Here is a 12,846-nt window from a genome sequence, read left to right as displayed (position 1 = left end):
TGTGATATAACAGTTAACACTGGTGTATAGATTACAGGTAGGATTTTCCTCAGTAGGTGTATTATAACAGTTAACACTGGTGTATAGATTACAGGTAGGGTTGTCCTCAGTAGGTGTGATATAACAGTTAAAACTGGCGGATAGATTACAGGTAGGGTTGTCCTCAGTAGGTATGACTTAACAGTTAACACTGGTGTATAGATTACAGGTAGGACTTTCCTCAGTAGGTGTATTATAACAGTTATGACTGGTGTATAGATTACAGGTAGGGTTGTCCTCAGTAGGTGTGATATAACAGTTAACATTGGTGTATAGATTACAGGTAGGGTTGTCCTCAGTAGGTATCACTTAACAGTTAACACTGGTGTATATATTACAGGTAGGGTTGTCCTCAGTAGGTATCACTTAACAGTTAACACTGGTGTATATATTACAGGTAGGGTTGTCCTCAGTAGGTATGACTTAACAGTTATCACTGGTGTATAGATTACAGGTAGGATTTTCCTCAGTAGGTGTATTATAACAGTTATGACCGGTGTATAGATTACAGGTAGGGTTGTACTCGGTATGACTTAACAGTTAACACTGGTGTATAGATTACAGGTAGGGTTGTCCGCAATAGGTATGACTTACTCTCAGTTCTTTGTCTAATAGACAGTTTTATATACCTCCTAGATCAAGGCATTTTATGAGGAACACCTCCACGATGACGAGGAAGTCCGCTTTATCCTTGAAGGGAGCGGATATTTCGATGTTCGAGACAAGCAAGACAAGTGGATACGTATATTCTTGGAGGGCGGAGACCTCATTGTTATGCCAGCTGGAATCTACCATCGCTTCACCTTGGACCGAAATGTCAGTGACAGAGAATTAAACCAGTTACTTTGATTAAAATTTATTTCAGGAATATTCAAAGTGATAATACTTGGCAACCAATTTTGGCGCACTGTTAATATTGTTTCATAAAATTAGCACTTACGAACCAGAATATTTACATAAATTGGTGAAGTGTTTGCAAGTCCATCCTTTATGATGTAGTGATGGTGGGGTGGTGGTGGGGGTTGAGTTTGGGGTGATGGTTGGGAGTTGTGGTATGGTGAATGTGGGGGGTGAGGGTGATGATGGGGGTTGAGGGTGGGAGTGATGGTGGAGGTTGAGGGTGTGAGTGATGATGGGGGTTGAGGGTGGGAGTGATGGTGGAGGTTGAGGTTGGGAGTGATGGTGATGGTGGGGGTTGAGCATTGGAGTGATGGTGATGGTGGGGGTTGAGCGTGTGAGTGATGATGGGGGTTGAGGGTTGGAGTGATGGTGATGGTGGGGGTTGAGGGTGGGAGTGATGGTGATGGTTGAGGGTGGGAGTGATGGTGGGGGTTGAGGGTGGGAGTGATGGTGGGGGTTGAGGGTTGGAGTGATGGTGGGGAGATGGTTGGGGTTGAGGGTGGGAGTGATGTTGAGGGTGGGGGTTGAGGGTGGGAGTGATGGTGGGGGTTGAGGGTGGGAGTGAGGGGGGGGGTTGAGGGCGGGAGTGACGGTGGGGGTTGGAGTGATGGGGGGCGTTGGGGGGGGGAGGGAGGGGGGGGGGGGGGGTGGGGGGGGGGAGTGAGGGTGGGGGTTGAGGGGGGGAGTGATGGTGGGGGTAGAGGGTTGGAGTGATGGTGGGGGTGGGGGTTGAGGGTGGGAGTGATGGTGGGGGTTGAAGGTGGGAGTGATGGTGGGGGTTGAGGGTGGGAGTGACGGTGGGGGTTGGAGTGATAGTGGGCATTGAGGATTATGCCGGTGCTATTTGCCCTAAAGTACTACACTGACTTAATAGAAATGTACATAAAGACTTATAGTCCTTGATTAACAAGTAAAGCCTTGTCCAGTCTAATACCAAAATATAAACCAGCTTTTTTATGCTCAGTGGTGTCGTCCATTATCCATTCATCAAATATCTTTAAAACCTTGAAACATATTTCCTTTTTAGGTCAAAGTTGTGAAATGTTTCTGAATCCTTTAAACAACTTAAGATGGCTAGTGTCATAATATTTGGGTTGTAGTGTGCTGCAGGGAACAACAATGTACTTTGTTGAAATTTAATTTGCTTGACCTTCTTTCAAGGGTACAGGGGTCAAATGTTTTAAAATTCCTTAGAGGGCTTAAAGATCCATAAGCCTTAGAATACCAATAATTTTCCTACAAGCTTGTTGGAATAAAACACCAGGTTTCGAAACTGAATTTATTACTTTGACCCATTTTTTAAGTCACATGAGACATTTAAAGCTATTAAAACTAATTCTTATGAATAACAAACTGGGAAAAGGCCTAAACTCATGATATTTTGTATTTAGTTAGCTGAGTTTACAAGTCATCAATTTTGTGTTTTTTTTGTTATTTTTTTGAGAATTCTAAGGCATTAATTAGTAATAGATGTATTTGGTATGTTGCTTGCCGGTAGAACACAAGATTCATTTAAATGATCTTGGCCAACTTTGAAAAGTCTCCTAAATTAAAAAAAAGTTCAAACCTTCCAACAAATATCAATAAGGCATAATAATATTTAGCTTGATTGCTTTAAAGCTTGATTCAACAAGGTAAAGTATTGCAAGGCAATCCCTAGTCCCCCACCAGTAATGATTTCTATATTTAACCGTACACTTATATCAGGATGTATCTACTGTTAGGAAAGTATCCTGATACATACTTCTTGCACTTCGCCATCCAAAGAGTGAAATAGTATAGAAGATATGCCCAGGACAAACTTTTTCAAAAGTTAAGGTCAAAGGTCAAAGCATAGGTCACATTGTGGTAATAGTGTCCTTCTTCTTGCACTCTGCACTTCGCCATCCCAAGATGTCCTTGTACACCAAATCTAGTTACTCCAGGTGAAATAGTATAGAAAGCTCAATTTGTAGAGCGTCCGACTATAGAGTTCTGAGGGTCCCGGGTTCGAGTCCTGGTCTGACCGTTGCATTTCTCGTTCTCCTGTCACATATCTAAATGTGAATCCAGGACGCTATAAAGACAACATAATACTACCATGCTATATTAAAGGTAGATATTTTATGTATATTTTTCTTTGAATGTTGATCTTGTAATTCTACATTTGGTGCATGTATTTATTTTGACCTTTGACCTTTACAGGATCACGTTGTGGCTGTGCGCCTTTTCGTCGGCGATCCTGTATGGACTCCACTCAACCGCCCACAGGAAAACTTGGACGTTAGGAAAGAGTATGTTGCTAAATACATCAATGCCTAGAGTCTGGGAGCTGTCCCACAGAATGAACCCGGTGCTCGATAGGATTAGCAACTATACAGAAAAATCTAGCTACTTTAGGATGCTACAAAGCTTACTTAATGTAATTCATGCTTTACCCATAATAAACTTTATGCAGAAGAAATTTAATAAACAGATGATTTCAAAAGGGAAAGAAGATGAGAACAAATATCACTCTCACTCCCAATAGTGTGGCCTCCTGGCCTTCTTCAAGGGTGTAAGTCAATAATTGATTCAATGTATTATCTCATAGTGACTCGTTGAAGAAATTTACACAAAAAAAGGTTTGCAAGGTTGGATTGAAAAGCAAAGTCACCAGTTACAATGCATGTGATGAACAGTACATTGATGAAAAGTTGGAGAGCTTACAAAGGGACACAATTGTGTTGATGATGGATTTTTTTTTCTATTGTGCCATTTTAATTTTTTATAGATGAATTTGATGCACTTCAGGATTATGATTTTGATCGGCTTTAAAAACAGTTCTGTTTTCAATTTTTCAAACATCATGAATTTCTCAGGATAGCATTGGTAAAACCATATGTTGGTTTGAAGGTTGTTATATATTTCTACAGATATTATAATGGCGATACATGTACTACCTTTACAGATATTATCAGAAAGTGATTTATGATTTATTCTACACTGTAAGTTTACAAGGTTTAAGATACCCTTATCAACAGATAAAAGTTCAGGATAGATTCCAACTGTTTGTTGTGCCAGTGGTATGGACATAGGTTTGGCTTCAGATGCTGCTCAAAAGGTCAGTTTGTGTTTACTGAAGGTTAATACTGGTATTCTTATATTGATTTTACTCAGATATGTTGTTTATTATACATATATACACCGTAATTACCAAGTCCCTACCACAGCCATCACACTTGTCACTATTTACCAGGTATTGAGAGTGTAAACTCACTATTTTAGCAATCTTCAAAAGTCATCTTCAATAAATAATACAGGTTATAACATTTCTACATTGAACCTGTGTTTATTGACACCTGGATGTCATGACATTCTGTAATTCCTGTTTGTGAAATGACCATTTTATGGCCAAAAAAGACTGGTTTTCTGTACTTTAGCCCTCAGGTCTGACCTCCATATCGTCATATAGCTGACGTAATATTTCGGTCGTTCTTCAAGTTGATAATTGTAGTATTTTCGTATACTATACACTAAGTGGCCAGACATTGTATCCATCATATGTTATTGTGTACTATGTAATGTGTGTATAATTTTTGTTTTTTCCATTTTGTAGGTTCATTACCATAATCAGAGTTTATTCTACTATAAACTTTTAACATTATACATATTTGGATAATTATGTGAATTCACAGTTGTGCTTAAACCCCTAGAAATGGAATAAAGGGACTTCAGCAAGGCTAATATATACATTACAATACGTCGTTGTCGTTGTCCATTTCCTGTTTAGCAACATTGTTCAATTCAAACACCTGGTTGTGAAGTATGAAATGTGTTCACTCCAAGTTTAAAAGTGGCTCATTTGAATACCAATATGTTAACTGCAATGAACTTTGAACTCAGATTAATTGCACAATACATTTTGAAATCGCTAGGGATATATACAAAAAAAAGTCTATTATGGCTATTATTTTGAGACTTTTGGAAGGTTTAGCAATCATTCTAATTTCCCAATATATTGAATGTATTTACCATTATAATTTGTAAATAGTGAAATTAAACATCATTATATATATTTGCTGTGTTTTAGTTTGTTTAGCTCACCTGGTCAGAAAAGTAAGCTTATGCTTAAAAAATGACAACGTTTTTTCTTTAAAACGCGGCTAGTCCTAGATAGAGGTAAATCTTTTGAAAATGTTTCTTCTTCTGAAGGGATTTAAAACAAATTTGGTCTTGAGAATCTTTGGGAAAAGGGAACACAATTTTTAGCTCACCTGGTCAAAAGGACCAAGGTGAGCTGATCTCGTACCGTGGCGCCTGTCCTCCATCTGTAAAAAATTCTTCTAACGTTTTCTTTTTCATAACTGGCGATTGGAATTTAACCAAAGTTGACTGGAAGCGGTGGGGATTCAAAATTGTACAAATGGAGGGGCCTGAAAGGTTGGGCCAATTAGGGGTAATTTGGCCATACTGCTTTAAGCAACCTCTTTTCTTAAACTAAGGAAGGATATCAACCATTCTTTGGATGAAGGCATCTTTAGATGAGTATTCAAAATTGTACAAATGAACAGCCTGACCCCAATTAAAGGAGCTGAGGGAGGGGGGCCAAAAAGTGTTAATTTGGCAATATTGCTTTAAGCGACTTCTCTGAAATGAAGGGAAGGATATCAACCATATTTGATTGGAGGCAAATGACATGGGGGGGGGGAATTAACAAATGGCCAAGTGAGCTTCTGCCGTGGTGTGGCGTCGGTCGTCCGTCTGTCATCCATCCGGCGTCAATATTTTACATATTTTACTTTAAACAACTTCTTCTTTATAACCCAAATTGATGCCCATGGTGATGATATTTGGCCTGTAGCATGATTTGATGAAGGGCTACCAAGTTTGTTCAAATAAATGACCTTGACATTAATTCAAGGTCACAGGGGTCAAATATGTTAAAAAAAACTTTAAACAACTATTTCTGAGTAAAACCAAAATGCACAGGGTGATGATATTTGGCCAGTAGCATGCTAGGATGAAGGGCTACCACGTTTGTTCAAATGAATGACCTTCACTCATTTTCAAGGTCACAGGGGACAATTGTCTTAAAACACCTTTAAACAACTTCTTCTAGGATAAAGGGCCACCAGGTTTGTCAAAATGGATGACGTTGACCTGTATTCAAGGCTGTAGGGGTCAAATATGTTTAAAATCTTTAAACGCCTTTTTCTGAATAACCAAAGGCCTAGGATGATGATATCAGGCCAGTAGTATGCTTGGATGAAGGCTACAGAGTTTGTTCAAATAAATGATGTTGAATTATATTCAAGGTCACAAGGGTCAAATATATTTTAAAAACCTTAAACGACATCCTCCAAAAAACCATGCATCCAAGAATGATGATATTTTTCCATTAGCATGCTTGGATGACGGGCTACCAAGTTTGTAAAATTAATGACTGACTTATATTTAAGGTTACATGGGTGGGTCAAATATGTTTGAAATCTTTAAATGGCTTCTTCAGAATAACCAAAAGTCCCAGAATGATGATATATGGCCATTACATGCTTAGATGAAGGTCTACCAAGTTTGTTCAAATGAATGACCTTTACTTATTTTCAAAGTCACAGGGGTCAAATTGGTTTAAAATCTTGAAACAACTTTTTCTGAATAACCATGAGGCCTAGAATTTTGATATTTGGATGAAGGACTATCAAGTCATTTGAATGACCTCGACCCACTTTCAAGGTCACATTTGGTTAGATATTAAATGACCTAATGTCATTAATCAAAAGGTTTAGGATAGTGGTATTTCGCAAGTTGCATGTTGAAATGAAAGGCTTTAAAGTTTGTTCAACATAATGACCTTGTTCGAAAATCAAGGTCAAATGTTTTAAAATCTTTCAACGGGTTGTTTTGAAGGTCAAGGAATTTGAACAAGCTTAGTAGCCCTTCATCCTAGCATGCTACTGGCCAAATATTATCATCCTGGGCCTCTTGGTTATTCAGAAGAAGATTTTAACATATTTGACTCAATTTTTAATTTGAATGACCTTGACTCACTTTCGAGATCACATTTACTCAAATATGTTTAAACATTTAAATGACCTAATTTCAATAAACAAGGATAAGGTGGTGATGTTTTGCAAGTTGCATCCTAAGATAAAGGGCTATAAGATTTGTTCAACATAATGACCTTTTTCGACTTTCAAGGTCACAGGGCTGAAATGTTTTAAAATCTTTTAACAGGTTCTTTTGAATAACTTTTAATCATAAATACTGGTGTTTTGCCTTTAGCTTTATTTAAGATCAGTGTGAGATGTATACCAGGTGAGCGATGCAGGCCCATTGGACCTCTTGTTTTAGAAACAGTGGATGAATGTAGCCCACATTGGGGACACAGGGGAAGGGTCAAATAGGGGTAATTTTTTATAACGTTTCTCTTTCTGTATGAATAGGAAGATTTATAACAAATTTGTCCTGGAGCAGCCTTTGATACTAATTAATGCCCTCTGGGCCTCTTGTTTAAAAACTAAGAATGTGGACCCAGGGGTACAGGAGAAGGGTCCAATAGGGGAAATAGGTTAATCTTTTAATAAACTTTTCCTTCAAAAGCATTTGAAAGATTCAAACCAAATTTGTTCTAGAGCATCTTTTGGCAAAGTGACAAAGTTCTGTATAAAGAGAGTGTCACTTTTTTGTGTTAAGAAAATAAGCATAAACATATCAATGCAAATATATGGAATTATAGATCTCAGAACCATTGCCAACGAGAAATAACAACATGATCAGTCCCCTGAGGATTCACAACCCAAACATTGGACAGGAGAAATAACAACATGATCAGTTCCCTGAGGATTCACAACCCTAACATTGGACAGGAGAAATAACAACATGATCAGTTCCCTGAGGATTCACAACCCAAACATTGGACAGGAGAAATAACAACATGATCAGTTCCCTGAGGATTCACAACCCAAACATTGGACAGGAGAAATAACAACATGATCAGTTCCCTGAGGATTCACAACCCAAACATTGGACAGGAGAAATAACAACATGATCAGTTCCCTGAGGATTCACAACCCAAACATTGGACAGGAGAAATAACAACATGATCAGTTCCCTGAGGATTCACAACCCAAACATTGGACAGGAGAAATAACAACATGATCAGTTCCCTGAGGATTCACAACCCAAACATTGGACAGGAGAAATAACAACATGATCAGTTCCCTGAGGATTCACAACCCAAACATTGGACAGGAGAAATAACAACATGATCAGTTCCCTGAGGATTCACAACCCAAACATTGGACAGGAGAAATAACAACATGATCAGTTCCCTGAGGATTCACAACCCAAACATTGGACAGGAGAAATAACAACATGATCAGTTCCCTGAGGATTCACAACCCAAACATTGGACAGGAGAAATAACAACATGATCAGTTCCCTGAGGATTCACAACCCAAACATTGGACAGGAGAAATAACAACATGATCAGTTCCCTGAGGATTCACAACCCAAACATTGGACAGGAGAAATAACAACATGATCAGTTCCCTGAGGATTCACAACCCAAACATTGGACAGGAGAAATAACAACATGATCAGTTCCCTGAGGATTCACAACCCAAACATTGGACAGGAGAAATAACAACATGATCAGTTCCCTGAGGATTCACAACCCAAACATTGGACAGGAGAAATAACAACATGATCAGTTCCCTGAGGATTCACAACCCAAACATTGGACAGGAGAAATAACAACATGATCAGTTCCCTGAGGATTCACAACCCAAACATTGGACAGGAGAAATAACAACATGATCAGTTCCCTGAGGATTCACAACCCAAACATTGGACAGGAGAAATAACAACATGATCAGTTCCCTGAGGATTCACAACCCAAACATTGGACAGGAGAAATAACAACATGATCAGTTCCCTGAGGATTCACAACCCAAACATTGGACAGGAGAAATAACAACATGATCAGTTCCCTGAGGATTCACAACCCAAACATTGGACAGGAGAAATAACAACATGATCAGTTCCCTGAGGATTCACAACCCAAACATTGGACAGGAGAAATAACAACATGATCAGTTCCCTGAGGATTCACAACCCAAACATTGGACAGGAGAAATAACAACATGATCAGTTCCCTGAGGATTCACAACCCAAACATTGGACAGGAGAAATAACAACATGATCAGTTCCCTGAGGATTCACAACCCAAACATTGGACAGGAGAAATAACAACATGATCAGTTCCCTGAGGATTCACAACCCAAACATTGGACAGGAGAAATAACAACATGATCAGTTCCCTGAGGATTCACAACCCAAACATTGGACAGGAGAAATAACAACATGATCAGTTCCCTGAGGATTCACAACCCAAACATTGGACAGGAGAAATAACAACATGATCAGTTCCCTGAGGATTCACAACCCAAACATTGGACAGGAGAAATAACAACATGATCAGTTCCCTGAGGATTCACAACCCAAACATTGGACAGGAGAAATAACAACATGATCAGTTCCCTGAGGATTCACAACCCAAACATTGGACAGGAGAAATAACAACATGATCAGTTCCCTGAGGATTCACAACCCAAACATTGGACAGGAGAAATAACAACATGATCAGTTCCCTGAGGATTCACAACCCAAACATTGGACAGGAGAAATAACAACATGATCAGTTCCCTGAGGATTCACAACCCAAACATTGGACAGGAGAAATAACAACATGATCAGTTCCCTGAGGATTCACAACCCAAACATTGGACAGGAGAAATAACAACATGATCAGTTCCCTGAGGATTCACAACCCAAACATTGGACAGGAGAAATAACAACATGATCAGTTCCCTGAGGATTCACAACCCAAACATTGGACAGGAGAAATAACAACATGATCAGTTCCCTGAGGATTCACAACCCAAACATTGGACAGGAGAAATAACAACATGATCAGTTCCCTGAGGATTCACAACCCAAACATTGGACAGGAGAAATAACAACATGATCAGTTCCCTGAGGATTCACAACCCAAACATTGGACAGGAGAAATAACAACATGATCAGTTCCCTGAGGATTCACAACCCAAACATTGGACAGGAGAAATAACAACATGATCAGTTCCCTGAGGATTCACAACCCAAACATTGGACAGGAGAAATAACAACATGATCAGTTCCCTGAGGATTAACAACCCTAACATTGGACAGGCACAAATTTCCCCTTTTACAGTAATTTCAGATCCCCATTGGCCATACAAGCTACCACTATGATTTCCTTAACAACCGTGTACTGTGGGAGGATATGTCCTAATTTAACCGGGCCTATTTGACCTCTCGGCCCAAAAACAGCATCATCCACTTCATTTTTACAATTTTCGATCCTCAAGGCTGTAAGGATGCTTGCACCAAATTTTGGTTAAATTCTCCTCAGTAGTTTTTGAAATGTTGTTCAATGCAGAAGTTAATTGATAACAGACAACAAATCACCACCAATAATACCCAGGTGGGTTAAAAACAAGTAGGAATTATTTCAGAGGGTTGTGTTAGAAATGTTGTGTAACTGACCCTGTGTTACACAACTATATAGGTCATAATAAATAACAAATAAACAGACTATTCTTTATCATCATCATACGTTTATTCCAGCATTGTTAATCAGAGTGCATACAGGTTTGTTACTTGAAATTCAAAGGTTTGAAATGAAGGTCTGTATGAACCCTGTAAATCAAAAATAACACCAGAAATAATTTCTAACAATAACAATTACACATAAACAGATTAGAGTGAAAGGACCTATGAACACTTCATAACTACAAATGGACATCAGCTCATAAACAAGCAAATTTGTGGAATTTATTTCCCTAGCTTGCAGGACAAATTGTAGGTTAGGTTTAAACATGTGAGTATCGTGCTGTTGAGACATAATGTATAGCTTGAAACTTGAAGAAAGAAAAAAGCCTTACACCTCATTAATTATTCGTAAATATGCACAAATCACATCTCTTCCTGCTCCGACTATTCTGTTGACAATGGCGACACATATCATGACTGCACAAGATTATCTCCCCATGGGAGCCGACAAGATGTTTCCTCGCTGCATCGGGAGACCCACTAGTTAAGGTTGGGAGAATGTCTATCAGTTTGTGTTATCTGGTAAACTTGAGGATGGAGAGAAGTTCAGGTCCTGATCTTCGTGTTAATACTGTCCACATCTTGTACCCATAACCTTTCATGATGCCTTCGATCTCATCTGAAAGTAGAACCATACTTGATAATGATCAATCTGCAATTCAAGTAACCTCAAGCATGTTTGATATTTAACGGTAGTAAAACATGGCTGACACAAGATTTACAGAGCTTTTTCACCACACCTGGCTTAAACATATTCAGCCAAAATTTTGTATTTTTTCCCTGTAGTTGATGTCAGTAAGATTATGCTAGGTTTTGTAAAAGTTTTACTGTAAATAAAAAAAGGCTTCACAAAACTTACCCGCCTTATTCTCTTTGATAATGACGAGGTAAAAGATTCCCTGAGGTGAGAGAATATCAGGAATTTGTGGGAAAAGTCTGTCCATCACTTCGCGACCATGATAACCCCCAGCCCATGATGCTTCGATGCCACTACTGCCCACCTGGAAAAGGTTAAGATCAAATGGTAATGGTTTACCTAAAGTGAGTTCAGACTATTGAATAGCCTATATTTTCTGCTCAAGATCCACGTTCAAGAATTCCAGGTTCTTAAGAAACTGTTTAATCATCCTTTACTTACATCCAATTATAATCCTTTAGTTATCTCCCCTTTAAACCCTTTGTTATATCTCCTGCCAATCCCTTACTTCCATCCTCTTTTAATCCCTTACTTACATCCCCTTCGAATCCCTTAGTTATCTTCCGTCTCCCCTTCCTATCCCTTAGTTATCTCCCCTTCCAATCCTTAGTTATCTGCCCTTCCTGTGATATCTGTAGTTATCTCCCCTTTCTATGATATCCCTTAGTTATCTCCCCTTCCTAAGATATCCCTTAGATATCTCCCCTTCCAATCTTTTAGTTACCTCCCCTTCCTATGATATTCCTAGTTATCTTCCCTTTCTATCCCTTAGTTATCTCCCCTTTCAATCCCTTCCTTACCTCCTCTGGTGGTGTTACAACATAGGGAGGATTAAATAACAACACGTCCACCTGGTGTTTTAGTCGAGGCTTTAGACATTCCACCTTAAAATAAATAGAATAAAACACCCTGAAAAGTCTGACACTTCGCAACTGGCTCTTTTTCATTTACATAAATATGTTAATTCAAAATGACATGATAATTCTGTTTTGTTTTAAGATTCATACTGGCAGAGCAAGTCTGCTGACTCAGGGTCTGACTTCCTGAAAAACAACTTCATTAGCATACCAACATTTACCTTAAATCTGATTTATTTTTTTAAACACAATTACCGCACAAGTTTGATTTTTACTTTATTCATCACAGACTTTTACTTACCAAATCTGTGAGTACTGGTATAACTGTGACACCATTCTGTTGAGCAGTCCTCTTTGCTGCTAGTGCGGCCAATGGATTAATGTCTGTGCACCTTAAAAATACACAAGTACACATGTATAACAATAAACAACACACATATTTAAATGTACTCATTTAAATGCAGTAAATGACATGTATCCTAAAAAATACCATAATACAGCCTTTTTTTTTTCAAATACTATGATTTTACAATACAAGTGAAACAAGTGAACTGTTTAAATGTATATCTATTATTCCGCTTTAATTCTGAATAATATCATAGCAAAAGCTGGTTAAAAAGACTTAACAGTTGTCATAATGTGGTTCTAACTTATCAGTACATGGTGGGTTCTCACTTACCAGTACATGGTGGGTTCTCACTTACCAGTACATGGTAGGTCTCACTTACCAGTACATGG

The 12,846-nt window shown here is 38.6% G+C and overlaps 2 protein-coding genes across 2 annotated transcripts in view; one reads left to right on the top strand and one right to left on the bottom strand.

The window, feature by feature from the left end:
* Positions 1 to 4,975, top strand: part of LOC110452000 (1,2-dihydroxy-3-keto-5-methylthiopentene dioxygenase 2-like) — a 12,718-nt gene extending 7,743 nt beyond the window's left edge. The window contains exons 3-4 of the mRNA XM_021500244.1: positions 676 to 855; positions 3,124 to 4,975. Of these exons, the coding sequence (XP_021355919.1) occupies positions 676 to 855; positions 3,124 to 3,240 (297 nt within the window). The 3' untranslated portion in view covers positions 3,241 to 4,975. The remainder of the gene's footprint in view (positions 1 to 675; positions 856 to 3,123) is intronic.
* Positions 4,976 to 7,639: 2,664 nt separating this feature from the next.
* LOC110451999 (hemK methyltransferase family member 2-like) overlaps positions 7,640 to 12,846 on the bottom strand; it is a 10,329-nt gene continuing 5,122 nt past the window's right edge. Inside the window, exons 3-6 of the mRNA XM_021500243.1 lie at positions 12,410 to 12,500; positions 12,052 to 12,135; positions 11,414 to 11,555; positions 7,640 to 11,173 (exon numbers count right to left, since the gene is read on the bottom strand). Coding sequence (XP_021355918.1) covers positions 11,070 to 11,173; positions 11,414 to 11,555; positions 12,052 to 12,135; positions 12,410 to 12,500 — 421 coding nt within the window. The 3' untranslated portion in view covers positions 7,640 to 11,069. The remainder of the gene's footprint in view (positions 11,174 to 11,413; positions 11,556 to 12,051; positions 12,136 to 12,409; positions 12,501 to 12,846) is intronic.

Source organism: Mizuhopecten yessoensis, unplaced genomic scaffold (assembly GCF_002113885.1).
Source record: "Mizuhopecten yessoensis strain PY_sf001 unplaced genomic scaffold, ASM211388v2 scaffold6361, whole genome shotgun sequence".
Classification (NCBI taxonomy): domain Eukaryota; kingdom Metazoa; phylum Mollusca; class Bivalvia; order Pectinida; family Pectinidae; genus Mizuhopecten; species Mizuhopecten yessoensis.
The sequence above is the reverse complement of the archived record's forward strand: the minus strand, read 5'-3'. Positions and strand labels throughout refer to the sequence as shown.